The sequence below is a fragment of the Gossypium hirsutum genome, chromosome A08, assembly GCF_007990345.1.
Source record: "Gossypium hirsutum isolate 1008001.06 chromosome A08, Gossypium_hirsutum_v2.1, whole genome shotgun sequence".
Taxonomy (NCBI): domain Eukaryota; kingdom Viridiplantae; phylum Streptophyta; class Magnoliopsida; order Malvales; family Malvaceae; genus Gossypium; species Gossypium hirsutum.
The window spans coordinates 6265451-6288103 of NC_053431.1; the positions used below are offsets into that span (position 1 = coordinate 6265451).

Sequence of the window (22653 nt, forward strand, 5' to 3'; positions counted from 1 at the left end):
CATCGTAGCCAGGTAGACCATAGTTTGTTAATGCAATGAAATTTGATCGCTGACTACTTAGTGATACCATCGACCCTGTATCATAAAGCTTGAGTGAATTTAACTTATATTTGACTCAATTCAACTTCTAAAAATTTGATGAAAAGACTATTCAATCAGCCTTATTCTAATAATAAAAAAATAAACACATTATTAAAAATTGAAAGAATCGAAGTTCGAGATTTTTTGTCACCTCTTGCAATGGAAAGCATGGTAATTGTTATTTCCTTTTATATCGAAAATTTAAATCTACCGTGCTTTGACTACTTTTCTCCTCCATTACAGTAACCGGTGAGGTGCCATTTTTAACTTGATAAAGCTTCTTTCGTCTGAATTTTTTGTTGAGGTAAGTGTTCGATAGAATCAAATTAAATAAAGTGAAATTTTTCGAGTTAATCGAATTGACAAATCTCGTTTTATCAACTTAATTTGATTTGAATTTTTTTAATCAAATCGAGTAAAAAGAATTCAAATTGAATCGAGTGAAATTTTTTAAGTTAAATTAAAAAATAAAACATATCAAATTAAAATTTTATTATAATATAATCAATTTTATGTTAGAACATATAAACTTGAAACCATATATATTTGAAAACTCTTTCAAGATAAAAAAAATACATAATATTTTAATATGATGAACTTAGATTGTTGGTTTATTTATTTAGGTCTAAAATTATTGTTTTAAAAATCTTAACTCTTTTTATATGTCGTTTAGAATTTTTTAAAATTTTTTAGTTTACATATGTTAGAATATAATTTTTCTCAAATATTTTGAATTTTTTTTTATAATTTTTGTTGAGAAATAAACTAATTTGCTCGTTTTTAAAATTGACAAGGACCAAATAAATAATTACACCAACTTATTATTTAAGCTGTAAAATTCAACTCGACTTGAAACTCACATTGCTTATTCGGGTTGACTTAAAAACCAGATAACTTAATTGGATTAACTTGAAACTCAAAAAGATTTTTTATTTTCTCTAATCAAATCGAGTCTTACTCTTCTCTAAGAAAAAAAAATGTTCAGCACATTGAACCGAAGAGTTGCCTGTTTCTTGTGCTTTCTTTCGTTATTTGGGAACCAGCTTTTACTCTAAATGAGAAATAGGGTGGCGCGTGGACTCCTGTTTTTATATGTTCGGTGTAATCTTTGACTGAAAATGTACTCCATCAGAGCTAATATCGAATCTTTTACAAAATAGAAAGTGATTCCCAAAAACCTAATATCAACGCTAAACAGTTTTTGACCCCTCTTTCATCTTCACTCATGCTATTGCTGCAAAACAAGAATCCGTCCATTTGAAAAATAAACAACAGTAAAGTCGAAGATCATGTGTTCTAAAAGTATGGAGAATACTTGTATTATTTTCTATTTAGATCTAAAAGAAGATACTTTTGGATATAATATGAACAAATATATTTTTTTCAAAAACGAAAAAAGAGTGTTTACTTTCATAACAATGACCTGAATGTTCCGCGGCCGTCTGATTTTGTGGGCAGTGGATCCAGTCTAATAGAGAGAGCCCCACCTTGAGCACTAAACACAAATAAAAGATTAAAACCCTGTTATACTCAAGAAAGCCGAATTTCCGAATTAATAATTATATCATTTGAATTGAATATATATATGAAAAGACCATGAAATATTAAGGTTCAATAGTTAAAATATAAACCATATAAAAGGTTATGCAAGTACAAAAATTTTATACTAATGCAAATTTATCTCTCTCTCTCTATATAAATGTACGTACGTGCGTGTATATATATTGCAAATGACGTTAGAGACAACCACCATTAGAGCTAGAGTTCAAAATGCATGTGCTGTTATAGAAGATCGTACCCTTAAGATGCAAGTCTACACTTCATACTAAGTTAATCCCCTCTAACACTAGGCTATATCTGAGAGACCACTGCCGGTTTTTGACTATTTTGCCCATTTTCTTTCACGAGATAATAAGCATACCTTGCAGTCATCACTTTAGCAGATGCCATGATAGTTTCAGCCTTCATCTAAATGGCACCCGTACATAGCATTCTGTGTTGCAAAGAGCCTGGCAATGGATATTTCAAAATGAATCCACCTTCCATCCATTTTAAATGTATTCTTTGCAGTGACTTTCGAAAATCAAACTTCCAACTTCCTCAGCCTTCATGTATTAGGTAATAACCTGGAAAATCAGAAATGAACATAACTAACTACCGAGACTTTTCTATGAACAATCTTTAACTTTGAGAAAAATGGTTGACCTTGCGTTCTTCAACTTTTGTGAGGTTGGAAATACGGATGCCTCAAAGCATCGCCAACACTTAATCGATCGTCCTACAAAATAAAAAATGCATTTCAAGCCCCAACACGTCATATTTATGATCAATTATATATAACTCTCTTTTGTACATAAGCGGATAGTAAAATCAAGGAAAAGGACAAATTGCATAGACACATCATTTGTCAATCTAATAGCTATACAACATTCAACACCTTACCAATTTGTGAAGGAGATACAAAAGCAAACGATGTGATGGAAAAAGCTTATTTATCTAAATAAGGTTGAAAGAACCACTCAACTACTGCCTTTTATGGCTAAAATAACCAAACCTCTCAATCGGTCGAGTCAAGTGTTTTAAACAGTAATTCGAGGTCAGTTTGGATTTGGACCATTTTGAGTTTGGATTACTTTGGTTTCAAGATTCAGGTCCAGTTTGACACTGCAATTATTAAGGTCAGATGGGTTCAAGTTTTTAAAATCAAATCAAACTATATTTGACATATCTAAATAATGCTCTTATATAATTTGAAATGATTACATAAGACTGTTAAAAAGAAATTACCCGCATTTACAGAGAAATTATAGTTTTTTTTATTATCTTCAAAATTCTCAAAAACTACTTTTATCATGTTTTTTTCTTGTAACAAATGAATTGAAACTTGATGCTATTCTCAAGCGAACAAACAAAAATAGCTGACAAAAAAACAATTCTCATGCTCTTGACTACTTCAAAGAACAATGAAAGTTTTATGGAGGCATTTTCCCCTTAAAAAGTCACTTGAGCCTATGAATATTACAAAGAAAAAGTTAATGATTTGTAGTTGAGCATGAAGTTTCTACTAAACTGAAAGAAAAAAAAACATTTTGTACAGTTCCCCACCAAAAGCATTTTTGAATAGAAGCATAACTGCACAAGTAACATATTAAAGTTTCATTTATTATCTATCATTAGATTTTAAAAAGCAAATGCATTAATAATTTTCCCCTGAAGTTGTAAATATGAAAACTTACAGGGTCCCAGCGTAACAAGTCACGCACTAACCGCAAAGCCCAAACATTTGGAAATCTGCACAAAATTTTGAAACAAAAATATAACAGGCAGAAATATTAAGACGTAGTGAAATCAGATAATCATATATTACAGAAAGAACCTACCCAAGCTTCAGAGGGTCTCTACTCCTTATTTGACGGGAGAAAAATTCTTCAGAGCATTTCCAAGAAGCAGGTGACATGCCAGCCTATATCAAATGAGAAGGTAAACTACAAAACATAGGAAATCAATTTCAGGACAGGGATACGAACATTAATAAAGGCATCCATGGAGCACCATCCATTTTAGGATGCATCGTTTGTCTTAACTATGACTTAAAATTTCATCTCTAGGCCTTTTTAACTGTCTTCTGAAGAAATAAGAATGGCATACCATAGGAAGTAGCACTGAGCATCTAAATGAGTTCAATACAATTTTTATTCATTTGAACATTTTCTTACTATCTAGTATGCAAGATAAGCCTCAAATTAGATGGTGTAAAATATTTTCAATATTTGGATTAATTTTCTGCAAAGTGATATCAAGTATTTAGGTTGGAGGATATATCAGTCATTTGAACTATTTAATGTTCTAATATAGATACATAAGAAACTGCAACGTTCGGAGACTACTTTTCCCAAATAACATGGTCATACATTCTTGGAGGCAAATTTATGATTATTAAACCCTAACCTTTTTTCCCTTTCCCAAACAAATACAAAAGAACATAAAACCATCAAACAGTGTCTTTACCTATTGATCCAAAACCCATGTCCAGTTTTTGTTATTCAGTGATGAGATAGTTTTAATATGTTAAAATTCAAAAATTCTATTCTTCGTGTCAGACTTGAACAGATCTGATTTCCAATAAAGAAAACTCAATTTAAAGTTGTGTAGTTTGCTACAGGCAAGCTCTCTCACACCGTCTTTAAAGAGTAAAAGATAAGACAGTGGTTGCAAGATAAAGGGCTGAATCGGTACAGTGCCCTGGCAATACTACTTGTGAATTGGTTTGGTTGAAACATCAGATGTTGTATTTAAGCAATAAGAGACTGTGACTCTTATTCGTGATAATATGAAGCTTCTCTTATAGCCTCAAATCCAGTGTGCATGAAAGAATCAAACAGACTGAGGTGGATTGTCATCTAAAGGCAAACTTATGCAGATGTGTTTCATGCACAGTTAATGAATTCTACCAACCAACAAGCAGAACTTGTTTACAAAATCCTTATCTGGTTCCAAAATACGATAAATTTGTAACAGCTGGGTACACATAGAGGTGCTCCAGCTTAGGGAAGAGTGTTAAGTATTCTGTATTTGGGATTAAGGGCATATTCGGGATTTGCACTATTTAATGTTCCAGTATAAATTCATAGGAGACTACCACATTGTGAGACTACTTTTTCTCAAATAACAAGTGACAGACTAACTTATAATGAACTACTAATTTACCTACTAATCCAGTTAACCATTGCTTTATTTTTATTTTTATTATTCCGTCACATGAAAATATATTACACCCTAAATGCATGAATCACACCTTCATACTTACTAGCTTAGACATATCGACAATATCTAATTGTGGTATTGCAATTTAATTCATAATCTACAGTGAAAACCTCAAACCAGATTAAGAGGATTCTACCAAGAAATGGTTTAATCACCGATGAGATGACAAAAAGGAAATATAATGCTCAGAATGGTTGAGAAATTGAGCAAGGAAATTGTCAATCACAGAAATTGGCTTCTACTCGATTCACAGCCTGTACAACAAGAAAAATTCAAACCATGGGGAACGGTAACTGAAGGTGAAACATCAACCAAATATATTAGTGTGCAATATTCTAACATGTTCTTGCAATAACATACATATGGATTCTTTTAGCAATGAGGATTGGAACTTACTTGGTTCATCGCATGATGATGTTTGGAGGAACTCCCAGTGATTAGAATGCACAATTCCATGAAGGATCTAAGCCTGAAACCAAGACTTAAGGAATTATAAGGATACTAGACACCATTTCTTCCAAGTAGAACATAGTCTATTATTTGACAAATCCTCTCACAAACGTTAAAAGCCTAGATGATATGTTTGAGCATAAAATTTGTTGGCTGTTTCAAATAAACCATTGAGTTATATAAATAAGAGCCTATTTGCTATATCAGTTGGCTGAAACACTGAAGAATAAATATTAGAGATCCATAGGTTCTTTAAACATAATAGCTCATCTACTTCTCTCCTAGGGGTGAGCAGTAGTCAGATTAACCAACTAAACCAACTGAAATAGACTATAACAGCTCCATTAAGTTTGGTTCGGGTTTAAGTCAGTGGGAGTGATTGGTTTGAATATGTTTATTAAATCGGTTTGCCATTTTATATTTTCAAACCAAACTGATTAAGTAAACTGACAATTGGTTAACTTGTCTTATTTATAAGACCAAATACCCATACCCATACGCAGTTATCCTATGATAACCATGTCAACACTATTTCATAAAATAAATGAAAAATCCCCAACTTCAGTCTTCAAATCAGGTTCATTCTATTCTTCTCTTTTCTTCCTCAAGTTCCTCTGTGCCCACTCCCTCACCCACACCATTCAGCAGCTGACCAGTCAGGTCCAGGCCACAACCCTCACAGCTCTCAATGTTGTACGGCCAACACAAACAAGCTACACCAATCACCCTTCACCTCCAGCCTCTGCAATGCAGTCCATCACCTTAAAGGCCTTAAGTCGGTCAGTTTACTTTGAAAGGTCAAGTTGATTTTATTTGTTTTCAATACTTGTAAACCAAATAAAGTGAATCGACAGAACTCACTGCTGGTCAACAAAAAACCATTGAAGTGGCATAAAAAGTAAAGGACAAGAACGCAACAACAATAAGCAGAATGTTTCTAGACAGTACAGTGTATGCTCCATGCATGCCACAGAAGCCTGAAATATCTTCAAACTTTTGTTCTTTTCTTTCCAAAAGTTCTAACCTTGTATATATACATATCAAATGAAACCCCACATTAGAATTCATCTAAGGTACTAACACAGCCAGCACTAACCTCCCAAATCCAAAGAATTTGCATCTAATAGTGTCAGATTTCAGAATATTTGAGTATATCAAATATGATTCTAAAAATATTCTATCCCTAACTTTAAGGCTGTACAGTATCCCTGCAATTATTCTGTTTTCCTAACATAAAGTTACGTTAGGCTAACTATGTGTATAAATATGTATGTAATCTCTTGTGGAAAATAAATAGAAAATATCCTTTTTTTTTTCACATGGTATCAGAGCTTGTTATTTAGCCCGATTTCTGGGTTTTTTTTAGCCGGTTTCTTTAGCCTGTTTTTTTTCTGACTCCCAGGCCTCAAGTCTATAGAACTTGTTCAGACACATGACTGAAACTGTCAAGACCAATAACACTGGGGAGGGCTCAGAAATTTCTGTAAACAACTCAAACCCAATGAGTGAGTTTCAGAATATCCAAGTAGCCTATAGGCTAAATGGAAAAAATTATCTGAAATGGTCCCAACTGGTTTGCACCTTCTTGAAAGGAAGAGAAAAGCTGAGTCACTTACTCGGAACTGTACCTAAAGAAGGGGACCCTAAGTTTGATGCTTGGGATGAACAAGACTATGGTAATGTCTTGGTTATGGAACTCTATGATGCCAGAAATCAGTGATACATGCATGTTTCTTAGCACATCCAAAGAAATATGGGAAGCTGTGAAGCAGACTTATTCTAAAGTTCGAGATGCTGCTCAAATCTATGAAATCAATAAGATTTCATCCACCAAGCAAGGAAGTCGATCAATCACGAAGTATTCCAATCTGTTGCAAAGTTTGTGGCAAGAGATGGATCATTACCAGTGCATTCAGATGAAATGCAGTGAAGATGCAACACTTCTGAAAAGGTTTGTTGAAAAGGATCGAATTTATGATTTTCTTGCTGGACTGAATGTTGAGTTTGATGCAGTAAGAGTTCAAATACTTGGAAAAGAGGAACTACCATCACTAAATGAAACAATTGCAATTGTTCTTGCTGGGGAAGGAAGAAGAGGAGTTATGGTGGAGAACAATCAAGTGGATAGTTCAGCCTTGGTTACTAATGCAGTAAATGAGAGGAGATTTGGCCTGGAGCAGCCAACTAGTGAAGATAATAGACAGATAGAACGTACAAAGTCTTTTAACAAGGATTCCGTATGGTGCACCTACTGCAAAAAGGCTCGTCACACTAAAGACAGATGCTGGAAACTTCTTGGGAAGCCACATACAACAAACAAAAATTTTTCAGAAAAAGGTGAACAGTCAAAGGGACAAGGATGAGCAAATACAGTTAGACAGCTAGATGAAAAAAACAATTCTCAGGACTTACCTATTGAATTCAATAAAGAAGAAATTGAGAAGTTAAAAAATTTGCTGGGTTCATTGGAAAAAACTTCTTCAACAGGTACTTGTAGTTTGGCCTTTTCAGGTATATCCTCTCCCCAAAGTTCTAAAGTCTCAAATGCAGATACCAAAAGTTCTTGGGTCATTGACTCAGGAGCTACAGACCACATGATCCACTCCTCACAAAAATTTGTTTCATATACACCTTGTTCTAGTAGTAGAAAAATAACAGTAGCTGATGGTTCTGTGATCACAGTTGCTGGTCAAGGTGATATTGTTATAAACAAATACCTTACACTTAAATGTCCTTCATGTTCCAAAATTATTTACCAATCTTTTATCCATTAAAAAAATTACCAAAGACTCTAACTGTAAAGTGGTTTTCTATCACAATCGGTGTCTTTTTCAGGAACAGAATACGAGGAGGATGATTGGACATGCTAAGGAAATAAATGGCCTATACTATCTTGAAGAATCCAGTGAAGAAGTTAGTGTTCTGAATTCCTCACCTTTATCTCCCATATCCGAGTCTATTAAAACCAATAAAGACCAAATTTCGCTCTATCACCTTCGCCTTGGTCACCCATCACTTAGAGTCCTTAAAATTATGTTTCCTTCACTATTCAAAAGATTAACTGTTGAAAAATTTCATTGTGATATCTGTGAACTTGTAAAACATAAACGTACCTATTTTCCAGTAAGCAATAAAAGAACATCTACTCCTTTTACTCTTGTTCATAGTGACGTTTGGGGGCCATCCAATATTTCAAATATTTCTGGAGCTCGGTGGTTTGTATCCTTTATTGATGATTGTACTCGTGTGTCTTGGATTTTTCTTTTAAAACAAAAATCTGATGTTAGGTCTGTCTTTCCAATTTTTTACAACATGATCAAAACACAATTTGGGGTCGAAATAAAAAGGTTTAGGTCAGACAATGCCAAGGATTATTTCAATCAATTCCTCTCAACATATTTTCAAGAAAGAGGCATTATACATGAGTCATCTTGTGTTAGTACACCCCAACAAAATGGTGTAGCCGAAAGAAAGAATGGTCACATTTTAGCCATTACAAGAGCCCTATTGTTCCAAAAAACGTCCCTAAACAATACTGAGGGGAGGCTGTTCTAACTGCTACTCATTTGTTAAATAGATTGCCTACAAAGGTCCTTGAATCTCAAAGTCCTATGCAAGTTCTAGCCAAATTTTTTCCTGATTTCAATATCTCCAGTAATCTTACTCCCGAAGTATTTGGCTGTGTCGCCTTTGTCCATGTTCATTCTCAAAATAGAGGGAAATTTGATCCACGGGCTGTCAAGTGTGTCTTTCTTGGATATTCTTCCACACAAAAGGGGTACAAGTGCTATCATCCAACCTCAAAAAATTTTTTTGTAACAGCTGATGCTACTTTTGCTGAACAAGAAAATTTCTTCACTCGTCCTTATCTTCAGGGGGAGATCTTATTCACAGAAGATAAGGACAAAGAATTCTTTCTTCTTGACATTCCAGCTCCTGTCCAGCAACCAAACACTTCAATTCCAGCTCCTGTCCAGCAACCAAATACTCCCATTCCAGCGCCTGTCCAGAAATCAAACACTCTCACTCAGACCTTGCCTGCTACCCAACCTGCCCAACTTGAAACAATGACCCCTATACAACCTAAAACTGAGCCTAGTACACCCAAATCACCAAGAGGAATTCAGGACACTACTCGTCCGTTACTGGTTTACTCAAGGAAGAAGCCACCAGTGCAAGTTCAATCATCATCTTCTCCTATACGACTTGAGGTAACTGTTGAACCTACTTTGAATTCTAATACTACAAATTTAGATGATTTTCCCATTGCTATTAGAAAGGGGACTAGAGCTTGTACAAAACATCCCTTGCACCTATTCATGTCTTACAAAAACTTGTCCCATAACCACAAAGCCTTTCTTACTAGCCTAAATTCTATTTCCATTCCTAAAACTGTATTTGAGGCATTAGAAGATGAGAATTGGAGAAATGCCATGAAGGTTGAAATGGAAGCTCTTGAAAAAAATAAGACATGGGACTTAGTGAAATTACCGAAAGGAAAGAAACCGGTGAGATGTCGCTGGGTGTACACAGTGAAATATAAGTCAGATGGTTCTTTGGAGAGGTACAAAGCAAGGTTGGTTGCTAAAGGGTACACTCAAATGTATGGGATAGACTATCTTGAGACATTTGCCCCTGTTGCAAAGATAAACACTGTAAGAGTGTTGCTGTCACTAGCTGCTAACCGAGGCTGGAAATTACAACAATTTGACATCAAAAATGCTTTTTTTACACGGTGACCTTGAGGAGGAAGTCTATAGGGATGTTCCTCCAGGATTCGGTCCAAATACAGGACAGGCAGTTTGCAGACTAAAAAAGGCTTTATATGGACTAAAACAGTCCCCGAGGGCTTGGTTTGGAAGATTTACCAAAGTGATGCTCAAGTTGGGGTATAAACAGAGTCAAGGAGATCATACTTTGTTCGTAAAACATTCATCTTCAGGGGGAGTGACTGCTTTAATAGTCTATGTTGATGATATTATTGCGACTGGTGAGGATCTAGAAGGAATGGAGAAGTTAAAAAGATGCCTAGTAAAAGAATTCGAAGTCAAAAGAGCTAGGTAAGTTAAAGTATTTCCTTGGTATTGAAGTGGCACACTCTCGGGAAGGAATATTCATATCTCAGCAAAAATACATAGTTTATTTGTTGACAGAAACAAGCAAGTTGGGCTGTAAACCAGCAGAGACACCCATAGAGGTGAACCACAGACTTGGAGATGTATTAGAAGATACAGCAGTTGATAGAAGGTCATATCAAAAACTTGTGGGGAAGCTTATTTATTTGTCCCATACCAAACCAGATATTGCCTATGCAGTAGGTGTTGTAAGTCAGTTTATGCACAATCCTAAGGAATCACATCTTAGTGCTGTATATCAGATTCTACAGTACTTAAAAGGTATGCCAGGCAAAGGAATCTTATTTAAAAAAGGAGAAAATTTAACCCTTGAAACCTATACCGATGCAGATTATGCAGGATCTATGGTTGATAGAAGATCAACCTCTGGTTACTGCACTTTCCTAGGAGGCAACCTTGTGACTTGGAGGAGTGAAAAACAAAACGTTGTGGCTAGATCTAGTGCAGAAGCTGAATTTAGGGCAATGGCTCTTGGAGTTTGTGAGTTGTTATGGCTAAAGATTATATTGGAAGACTTGAAGATCAAGTGGGAAGGTCCAATGAAGTTGTATTGCGATAATAAGTCTGCTATCAATATCGCACATAATCCAGTTCAACATGATCGAACGAAGCACGTTGAGGTGGACAGACATTTCATAAAGGAAAAACTGGACAGTGGCTTAATTTGCACTCCATTTGTGTTCACCGATGAACAACTAGCAGATATACTTACCAAAGGATTGTCTGGGAAGTTGTTTCAAAAATTAGTAAGCAAGCTGAGAATGGATGATATCCACTTCCCAGCTTGAGGGGGAGTGTCAGATTTCAGAATATTTGAGTATATCAAATATGATTCTAAAAATTTTCAATCCCTAACTTTAAGGCTGTACAGTATCCCTGCAATTATTCTGTTTTCCTAACATAAAGTTACCTTAGTTAGGCTAACTATGTGTATAAATATGTATGTAATCTCTTGTGGAAAATAAATAGAAAATATCCTGTTTTTTTTCACAAATAGGTTCCCAATAAAAGCCCTCACTATTTCACACACACGGCTACAACTAAGATTTTAACTGTCCGATTAAAGTTTCGACAGGAGAGAAGCTCAAATCACAGCGTAATTTCATAAACTTCGCTAAATACACTTGTTCTGCTAACACAACATTGGTCCCATCTAACAAGCCTGTGTCCAAAACAACCTGGTCAGTGTATTTCTTTTTCCTTAAGGACCAAAAACTGAGAAATGATTCTTCCCGACCTCATTTAACAAAGAAAAAGGGTGATAAAGAAATTAGAAATTAGAAAATAGTTAATATCCTTTCAAATTCATCCTACAAAAAGAGATGCAAGTAAGCTACATGACATTCATGAAGGATGCATTAAAGAGGAGGGCAGTATATTAATTGGCTTATCCATGTAAAGAGAAGCAAAAAATTAAAGGAAGGTCATTTCTTATAATTTTCTAAGATAAAAAATGTCACTGAAACGTACTTATAAGCAAGCTCCTTCAAGTCTTCGTTCCAACCCTCGATATGATGATCTAGAAGAGTGCGTGTCAGAGCACTTATCTGAAATACATTTGGTGTCCCCAAGATCATCTCTAAGATCACAACACCTACGCTCCACATATCATATCTGTCAACATATTTGAAAAGCACTCTAGGTTTAATAAAAAAATGTAATAAAATTTGATCAAGAATTTGAAAAAAAAAAAAGGTAAAATAAAATCAAAGTCTAGGAGAAGAACAATTGATATAGAAAAATGATGAAAAGGATCTTGACATACTTCAAAGAAGTGCTTGTGGGCCCTTGATACCAACTAGCATTAAGAAAAGCTTCAGGTGGACTATAATCATGAGTTTGCTCAGATCTGGAAAGATAAGAGTAGTTATCTGTCATAAGTTCTTTTTCTCTTGGAAGCCAAACTCATGGATAAGGAAAAACACAGAAATATCTTAAATAGAAACCCCACCTAGAAGGTCCAGCTGATCCATATAAATGCTTCATTGCAAACCCATCTATTGAACTTCCAAAGTCAATGATGCGCCTAACAATTTGCAGAAAGGACATTAATAACATTAACTCAGATGGCTTTTAATGCACTTGTTTCTTACAAGACCTAAGCTTTTCCACGATTGCAAATGTAAATCATTTTATAAAAAATTCTTTCCTGTTAGTTAACTCATTCTAAAATACAAAATTACTAAATCTGAAATTACATGACAGAGTAACAAATTTGTGCTATTTTTTGTTGTAAAAAGTTCACTTGAAGTATTCAAAACTAGGTGCATGTTAGCCAATAGACAGACACGTACAAACAAAGAGATCAAACATACAAGTCTCATTGATTGACATGTAAAGCACTAGAACTTAGTAGTCGAGAAGTCTCAAAGAAGAGAGAAGTTGGGACAGAAGTATAGTAACAGAGAAATTTTGAAGCATGCACAGTGCAACTGAAAATTGCAGCAATAAAACCTTAACAAGAATATGAAAGCAATAAGTTATTGCTGAATCCATTTTGAGCTTGCACAGTCTGGCAGAAAGACTCAAGAAGGTAAGAAGTCTTCATGAAATAAAAGAAAAGAGAAGAGCACTTCTAATATGGATGAACCACTTACTATATGCATCACACCTTCAGGACCTTGGAGTTTCAAATGAATGAGTAAAAGCGTAAAACATGCATACTAACGGCAAAGAGAAGCAAATTTAACATTTACAACAGTTTTAATAAGATAAGAAGAAAATTACATTCTAGTGGTAAAATTCTTATCTTCATTTGGAATTTCTCTCAAGCATCTTCCAGTTTTTTGGTCCTCAAAGCATATAACCATGTTCTCTTCCAATAGGAAAAATGAAAAGCATACCAATTAGCAGGAAGTCAGAATAATATTCTAAAAACTAGATAGGAAAACTAAAGAAACAAAGGAATCATTATGTATCAACTTATCCCTAAGAACTGCAGATATGGTTATAGAATGTTTCACAAGCGAACTTCTAAATGTTTTCAAACAGTATCTAACAATGAAGCCAGCATTTATAGGCTTACAAAGATAAACAAAAAGTGGAATGAATATAATACCATTTGCTATCTCATTAACAAAATCATATCATTCACAGAAGTTGACAAGATCTTTAGGTTAATTAAGCAAATTTCTTTCACCTACTGTTAGTCTAACTTTCCAAGAAGGATAGAATTCTCGTGCTCCCAATATGCGACTTATCAAGTTGATGAATCCAAAATCATAGTTGTATAGATACAAAATAATAGCAGAAAAGAAAAAGTAAAACATTATAGTACTCTCATATGTCATCAAATCCCTTCCATCCCCAACCCACCAGGCTGGCAGTCTAGTTATCAAGATCAATGCTATTCACATGCATAGCTCTCATCTAGACCCCAACTCCTTAACCAGCACATACCATAGAAACATACTCAGGTACCCCAACATGATAGACTATTAAAAGCAAAGCATCACAATTAGGTAGAATTGTACTCATGTAGCATATCTCAACAGAAAATCCAAGAGGTGAGTGTATAACAGGGATAACCCAAATATAATCATTCAAGCTAATGGAAACAAATAGTAAAGCTTGGACCTAGCAAAGGCATTTTCAGAAATATGCCAAGGTTCTTATTTTTCTTTTTCTTTTTCTTTTTTTAAATTTAACACACAGTTAACAACACTTCTATAGAAGGCATTGCCATCCTCACCAGGTTTGATATCCCTGTGGGTAATATTGCGATCGTGACAGGACTTCAGTGCAACCAACTGAGCAAATGAAAAGCGAAAGCATACAAGAAATCAGCAGTTAAATTTAGATAACAATAGCAGATACAATATTATTAGAACATGAGAAACTCCTAGAATGAAACAAATATAAGCCAAAATATGTTACTAAGATGAGATTTGAAACAAGTTTTGCTAAAACTTGAATTACAGAACTGTTCACTAAAGTCAAGCTAGGATGGGTTAACATACCATTTGGTACTTGAGTTTAGCTTCAATGTTCAATTTGGTACACAGACCAGAAAGTATCATGTGGCCTAATGAATATTCGACATGTGTGCTTTGGTAAAAAAACATAGGTACTTAATTGGGATAAATAACTCAGGTACCAAATTGAACATTAAAGCCAAATTCAGGTACTTAATTGGGACAAAAAACAACTCAAGTATCAAATTGACAAAACTTAGGTACCAAATTGAACATTGAAGCCAAACTCATGAACCAAATAGTATATTATCCTAGCTAGGATTTCGGGATATAGCCAATAGCGTTTGAAATGAGTTGAAGGATTCTAGTATAAGAAAGAGAGAAAAAAACTTAACTCGTTTGTTTAGTTGAAAGAAGAGAATAAGAAATATGAGAGCTGAAAAAGAATATATAAAAAAAGAAAAAAAAAACTTAAATCTGAAATCTTTAATTGGAAGATGATGTACCAATTGCCAAATAAGATCGCGCATTTCTTCTTGTCCTTCTTCTGTTGTCCTCAACCAATGCCACCATTTTGATGGACGCAATACGCGAACTTGTTTTACTTCTTCAACCCTTTCTTCAGCTGCATTATGTACGGCTTCTTCCATGGTATACATAAGCTTCGATAGTGACATGCCCTCGTAATGAAATACAAGCCATATTTCATTAGACCGTGATTCAAATGACTCAACATATCTTGCAATATGGTTCAAACCTTCTTCAGAAGCAGCCCCGTGAAATCCAGATTTGTTCAGATATATATTTTCAGGACTCACAGTGATTCCTAATTCTAAATTTGCATCTAATGTGTCACCATAACTAGATTGTGATTCCTCTAAGGAAGGTTCCGATACTTCACCCGATGGAAAACTTCCAAGGTTTCTAGAAGCATTTAAGAAGACTTCACCAAAGTACTTCTCTCTTAGACCACTTAAGTAAACAGAAGCCCCTCTCTCCACCTGTGATAGGGAAGATAACGGCATAAGATGATCCAGACAAAACAGTAACAAACAAGATAGAACTAAACACTCATTTAAGGAAGATAAAAATGAGGTCAACATAAAAAACTTGAGAAAGATTTACCATTATGCGTTTCAGAATAAACAGGTTGCCATCAGAACCAACATGACTATCATTCCTAGATGTATTACAACGTGAACTACTGCCATATGTATCAAAATGAATATCACCAAAATCGGTAGTCTTGTTTTCTTCACCCCATCTTGAAGCATCACTGCCATGATGACAATTCCAACTAAACGACAACCATACCTCACCGTAAGAACCACGACCAAATCTTTTCTTTAGAATATACCTGATAAAAGAGAGGTACAAGACAGTCATAATGGTGAAATGATGATAAACAACCACCAAATTTCTATTTTTAACCTTTGTTTTCTAATTGGAGAAAACCTAATCATCTTAACCATACAAAATTGCACTTCAGTTCAAAATTTATCTATTGTTTGCATTAAAGATAACAAAATTTTGATCTCTAGGGAAATAAGGTAAAAAGATATATTCTAATTTCCACCACTTATGTTCTCCTAAAACATTTAGCAACAATCGATATCCATTTTCCTTGCAGATGGGGCATCTAGTGCCCGTCAATGGTGATTGTCTATCACCTTGTTAGGAACAAAATTGTAGGACTAGAATATCATCCACAAAAGAAATAGTCCACATCTTTTTCAATGACAGAAGTGTCTCTAGTTTAATGTAAACCAAATTATATTTCATATTGAGAAAACATAAAATAAAGAAGCAACAATGTATATGTGGATATATATGAATATAAACATATAAATATCTATTTATATTACTTTACATATTTTAACATGAATCAAAGGCAATTTTTCCAAAGATCACTACTAAGGAGGTGATCCAAGATAATGAAGTTTTTGGAGGAGATCAATGCATTTAAACTCAGTGATGAGGAGGATCGATGCCATGGAAGATAACCAAGGTTAATGCCAAATGGGGGAGTAAAGCATTAAGCAAAGAATAGAATAAACCTAGAGTCTGGCATTGGATACTCTTCTGTCCCATAACTTGAACTAGTATCATGGAAGGGTATGGATTCAAGCAAACCAAGGAAACTAGCGAAGCCCTCAGGATTTACACATTGATCATTAGCTCCATCAACAGTCATCCCAAAGTTTAAGCATAAACTCCGGTCATTGTACACATTTAAAGGTCCACCTGACATGGTTTAAAGAAAAATTACCGCAATACTCCAGTCATTGTACACATTAAGGAAGTCAATGTGCTTCAATTCCTACCAATGAATCAAACAGGAAAACCATAGTGAATCTAAGAACTAACAAACCCAGCCGGCCAGATAAAAAGAATAGATAGAACTTTACATACCACAGGGTCGTTCAAAGGCATTAGGTAAAACCTGGGGTAGGTCATGCACATAATCTTCCTTTTGAGTCTGAATTGTATCATCCACATCATCATTGAGATTCTCAGATAAATAGAAACAGCTATAACTGCTACGTTTTCCTTGAACCTATATGGCCAAAGAGAAACAAAATCACAAAAAAATTCCTACAATAGGGTGCCAACACCTACAAGAGTTTCTATCATCTCAATCAACTCCAATGACTATAATGCCAAATTACCTTTATGCCACAGGCATGGTACAACTCAAAGTCTAACATGACAGTAAAGACAACTAAACGGGAATTTGATTTTAGTTCCAAACACCTTGTAAGTTGTAAGAGAATAATGTTGCACAAAGCAAAGGAACATTACAGTCAGCATCATAATAATTGGCCTTCAACTGGGAAAACAGGGAGAACCTAACATATAGTTGGCATATTGTGATTTTGATAAAATCAACTTTTTTCATTCAAACCTGACAAAAACAGCAGGAGTCACTCAGAAGAGAGGGAATGAAGCAACAAAAAAAAAAAATGCATGCTTAGATCAAAGCAGAGTTTCCCAAATCACTATCTAGTTTTCTTTTCCTCTCAGGTTATATATTTTCCTTTAAAACGAACAGCCCTAGTTCTTGCCACAATGGAAAGTTAAGGCCCATGTCAGAGCTCATAGATACAAAAAGAAAAAAAAAAAAACAAGAAATGCCTTGCAGTTCCCCAAATCCATGTTTAACAGTAGAAAAGGTCTTCACATCTTCCGAATTGAAAAGCCATACAGCTGGACAGGGTAGAACTGAGTCTTTTCTAAAAAATTCAACACTCCCTAGATATATCTCTTGGATTGGGGAAAAAATTGGAAATACATCTCCATAACAAATTAGCCTCTCAGCCTTACCAATAGCCTGTTAAACTTAGTCGTGATTGGATGAGTAGATTCCAACTGCAGTAGGTCTGGACTAATATCATCACCAGATCATGATAGCAAAAAGGAATCAAGCCTATTAAAAATTTGAAAATAATTATTTAACAAAGTCGCAAACATTTAAAATAAATAAATGAATTTAAATAACTAAGATGCATCATCAAACTACAGGTCAAAACCTAGAGCTAAAAATGCCAAAAAATATAGCACATAAACAACAGTTTGCAAGAGAACAGAAAAGATACATGACAAATGCACTTAAATGGGGGCATGCATACCCATGTTACGCCAGCGAATGAAAACTTACCTAAACAACGCCCAGAACATCAATAAGCCTACACCTTGCGGAGGAAACAACAAATGCAAAGAAAGATTATAGCACTACAATGGAATTTTCTCCACCAATGAAGATGGCTATTTCAAGCAAACATATGGCTCTGAGTTTTAATTGATTTGTGCATTCATGAAGCTAAGAAGAAGAACACATATTTAAGACAGCTTAGGTCTATTTTGAACGAAGCAGTGAAGGTCAAATTTATTAAACTTCCTTATTTGCAATTTCTTCCAATTATAAGTGAATTCAATCAGCGCATGTTCCATTCAAAGAACATTCACAAGAAAGTCTACCAAGAGATTCTTACTTGATCGTCCATGAATGAATTTTTGTAGTCTATTAGCTGGGAATTCCTTGGCCCCTTTCCTTCCACATCTTTCAGTCAGCAAGTTTTGAGGTAGAAAAGCAGATCCCAGTGGAACCACTATAGCTGCCATATTGTCCATGCTGCCCCTCTCGAAAGCAGTATTCACTAAGCAATCAGCTAGTGAGAGTGAGCATGAAGAAGATAGTCTTGATCCAACAGTATCATGATTCTTTACTTCCCAAAGTAAATCACCAACATCCTGCAAGCTCAGCTTTTCAAAAATGCCATCAGAGCCAACCACCAAATAGCTATCATTAGCAGTCAGAGATTGCCAATCTGTCACCTCTGGTGCAGCGATAACACCATAACTGGAGAAACATGCACATAATAACTTTAATATTCTTAAAAAAAAAAAATGCTTTTCAAAATATAAGAAGCAAGATGGAAATTGTTGATTGGAAAAACAAACAAAATGTAGAAGTGGAGAAGAAAGCACAGACATATCTTAGAAAATGTTAGTACCATCTAAATAATAGTTATCAAAAGTAATCTTTGCATAGTTCAATCAGGGTATTCAAGATTTCATAGTAAAATGTGAGTTTTAATAGTTTTTTTTTATGAAAAAAAATTCTATATTATCAAACAACGGTACAACACATTGCAAGGGAAGAGGGTAGGGCTCCTTTCCTTGTCTGCCCTCAAATGAAGCAGTGCTAGGTCCAATCACAACTATAACAAGCAAGATAGAAATTTGGAGATTCATGATTGAGAAAACAAATAGAATGTAAAAGTAAAACAGAAAGCACAGACAGAGAAAAAATAGAAAATGTTTTTTTAAAGTGATAAATTAGATAACGTTAGTACCAAACAATAGATTCCAAAAGATTAATCTTTGTTTGTCTAATAAAGATATTTTCCATTCTTATTAATAAATTATTTTTTTAGATTCCTTTAAAAAAAAAAGAAAAAACAAAAACAAACTGTTCTATATTTTATCTAAAAACAGAACTGCTTTCACAAAAAAAAAAAAAAGAAAAAGAAAAAAACAGTACACAAGCTGCCAGGGAAGTGGGTACTGGGTAGGACTCCTTTCTTTACATGCCCTCACATGGAGCAGTGCAAGACCCAAGCACAACTATAATAGGCAAGATGAGAACTTTTTAATTGGAAAAACAAACAGAATGTAAAACTAAAGCAGAAAGCACAGACATGGATAACTGATAAAATGTTAGTACAATCTTTAAATAATCGATAGCAAAATATGAATCCTCGCATATCTCAAATCAGAATATTTCCCATTTCTTGTAATATGTGAATATTAATAATTATTTTGTAAATAAAGCAAACCATTCTATATGATCTAAAAACAACAAACTGCCAGGGTAGAAGGTAGGGCTCCTTTATCTGTCTGCTCCAACATGAAGCAGTGCAGAATCCAATCACAACTATAAGATGACATTAAGGCAGAGCCTGCTGCTAGACACGCTCCATCAGGAATTCACAGTCACATACTTGAGGAAGGACATATCGAATTTATAGATTTCTAGTAGGAAAAAGAAAAGAAAAGCCTAAAGAACCTACCTACTTCCAATTTTAGACTACCCCAATCCACATGCTTTAACATATAAATGAGAATCATCAAAGAAACCAATATATGCATGATAGAACACCTTTTTATGAACATAGAGCCATGCTCTGAATAAAATAACTCCATCCTTTCAAAAAGGTTACTACGATGTCTGTAGATTTGACCAGCAAGTTCAGTTTTACTTTGAACATTTTACATTGAACCAAGCCATGAGAATTGTAGTCTCAAAAATTTCAGAAGGCTATAGCCAAAGAAAAAGATAAATGGAGGGAAGCTAGATGAACACGATGCAGAGACTGACTCTTCCAATTTAGAACATCACCTTTTGTATGATACATCACCAATAGAACGGGAGATCGCCAGCTGACCATTCACACGTGATACACCACCCCATTCAACAACATAGCCACCAGCTGCTTCTACTCGAGACCTTTCATCATCTCGATCAGGTTGATGATCTCTAGTTAGTTCCTTGACAATATAACGTACCAATCCACTGGATGCAGCCACTTTAAAGTTGGAACTTCTAAAAGGTGAAACAGCACCGTTGCGCCTCCGCTCCCTGTACAATTGTAACAAAGTTTCTGCAATATGCAAGTTACAAGAGATGAATGTACGTTGCCATGTTCTTGTAGATATGGTGAATATATATATATCTAACTGTCATACTCTGACATGCAATGATGTAATTCGGCAGATAAAACTCAATGAGAAACACTTTCTACGGGAAGGAGGTGGAGAAAAAATATTTTAATTTGGCTGTGGAAATATTTGAGTCCAGGAAAATTTTAGGTCAATTCAAGTGGCAACCAAATATTCATCTGACCTCTAGCCTCAGAAGGAGAATGGAATTTTTCGGAACACAAAATGGCTTTGGAATCTCCAATATTAGCAACTAAAATTTGACCATCTGCTATCAGTATAATTGTAGCTGTTGAACCCGAAGCAAGGTTATTTCTAGATGCTTCCTTCACAGATTAAAATCACATCAATACAAAGAAAGTTTAATGCACATAGTTCTGAATAAGGAAAGATAAAACTAATTGACGATACCTTAGAAAATGTTGCATCTATGTCATGGATTGCCCTTAACAAAGCTTCCTTCAATATACCCAAGTGAAAAGAATCATCAAGATTTTCTGGGATTGAAAACTTAAATCTGAGCAAGCATTAATACTTTGGTTTAAGAATCGTCAACAGCAAGCAACAGCTATATCCATTTTTCTAAAACAAGGAACTCAAACATAAATATGGTGTGAGTTACAAATGATATCACCTTTCAAAGTTCAAGCCATGCTTTCCAATCTCTTTGTCCCAATTAAGCACTTGGAAAACAATATCCCCTTCTCCCACATTTGGCAACCTACTTGACTGCTTCTTCAATACAAAGGAAAAAGTTGCATCCAAAAGGAAATATGTATGTAAAGCAAAATACTCCAGTAAAAGTTTTGAAGCCATCTCACTAGCTTCAGCACCATTATGACCATCAAAAACTGCAACAACTCCGACTGAAACTTCCTTAACCCCTATTTTGCCTGCTCCAATGTATCAAAAATTTATATATTAAAAATAAAACATAGCATGAGTCGTAAGACAAAGTTATTAAATCATTGATACGTACAAACTTCTTCAACCATCACAAAATAAGCAAAAATACCAAATCTTACATTATTTTGAAAGATCCTTTTCAAACAAAATTACCTCTATAAGACCACTAAGTCAGAAGTAAACTATTGAAGTTTATCTGTCCACTTTTATAATTCAACCTTCTTTGGTTACGTTAATATCATTGCTACATTGGTTACAGTCATTAGAAAAGAGCTAAGCATTTAATTAACCGACAAAACATCATAACTTCAATCTTAAAAGAAGGATTTTTTTTTCTTAAACAAAGTGATAAAGTTTGTTAGTAAACAACCAAAAGCAAATTCATTCAATGAAAAACCCTAGAATCTCATTCTCAAACCATAGCATAAAAACTGTCATTAAATTGCAACATCAATTTATCCTTTCTACAAAAAAAAAATATTAATAGTAAGACTAATTCGAACGCATTCTAATAAAACCACGAAGCCGCATAAAAAAAAAAGATATGAAGAAAGAGAGATACTCGGGAAGGGAATGTGGAGATCGAGCATGCAGACAGTGCGATCTTCCATGTGCTTCCTTCGACCCTGAAGCACAGCTGATTGACAGCGCCCCGTCGCGGTAGTGGGGGAGCGTTCACCGGAATCATGATTCGGAATTTTCCAGCGAGGGCATTTAGGGGATTGGAACACCGCAGGCGCACCGCCTTCTTTGTAAACCGTCAAACAGGTGGAAGATTCTCCAAGATTGCTTCTCGGAGAGTACACCAGGAACCCTAAAACGAGAAGCAATAGTTTCAACGACATGGTGAATTAACAGAATCTCTGATTTTCCTTCATGGAATGGAACCGCGCTGCGCGAAGATGAACAGTTGACAAAAATTGGCGAGGAAATAAAGAAAGGAAATGAAATTAGCGCGCAAACTTCGTGAGGCAAAATACGTCTGCACTATTTTGCCGGTGGCTGTGTTGCTGAAGAAACCAACAATATTGAAAATAGAACTTGAAATGTAGTTGCTCAGTTGGATTTTGAGTCGGCTGTTAACTGCACAATCAGAGTACGTTTGGTTCACTGGTTCGCTGTAAATTAGAGTTGTAATAGCAAATCAACTGTTTGGTTGAATGGAATGGAATAGATGCGTA

At 34.9% G+C, this 22653-nt stretch overlaps 1 protein-coding gene across 1 annotated transcript; it reads right to left on the reverse strand.

The window, feature by feature from the left end:
* Nucleotides 1-990: 990 nt before the first annotated feature.
* LOC107960971 (uncharacterized) lies at nucleotides 991-22563 on the reverse strand. The gene is made up of 22 exons (XM_041075745.1): nucleotides 22035-22563; nucleotides 21201-21459; nucleotides 20978-21083; nucleotides 20751-20892; nucleotides 20247-20508; nucleotides 18305-18704; nucleotides 17669-17713; nucleotides 16757-16901; nucleotides 16402-16588; nucleotides 15470-15701; nucleotides 14851-15345; nucleotides 14122-14179; nucleotides 13158-13245; nucleotides 12382-12456; nucleotides 12196-12279; nucleotides 11901-12044; nucleotides 5242-5314; nucleotides 3462-3544; nucleotides 3318-3372; nucleotides 2287-2359; nucleotides 2003-2207; nucleotides 991-1576 (listed from the first exon to the last, which is right to left on the reverse strand). The coding sequence occupies exons 1-20, from the start codon at nucleotides 22315-22317 to the stop codon at nucleotides 2297-2299; spliced, it is 3279 nt and encodes a 1092-aa protein (XP_040931679.1). The 5' UTR covers nucleotides 22318-22563; the 3' UTR covers nucleotides 991-1576; nucleotides 2003-2207; nucleotides 2287-2296.
* Nucleotides 22564-22653: the final 90 nt, after the last annotated feature.

Excerpts from the sequence above, each read along its gene's own strand:
- LOC107960971 (XM_041075745.1), bottom strand. The coding sequence starts at position 22,317 with ATGTCGTTGAAACTATTGCTTCTCGTTTTAGGGTTCCTGGTGTACTCT. Across the intron at positions 21,084-21,200 it reads CATGGCTTGAACTTTGAAAG|ATTTAAGTTTTCAATCCCAG; the intron begins GTGATATCATTT and ends ATGCTTGCTCAG. Across the intron at positions 18,705-20,246 it reads GGTGATGTATCATACAAAAG|TTATGGTGTTATCGCTGCAC; the intron begins GTGATGTTCTAA and ends ATGTTTCTCCAG.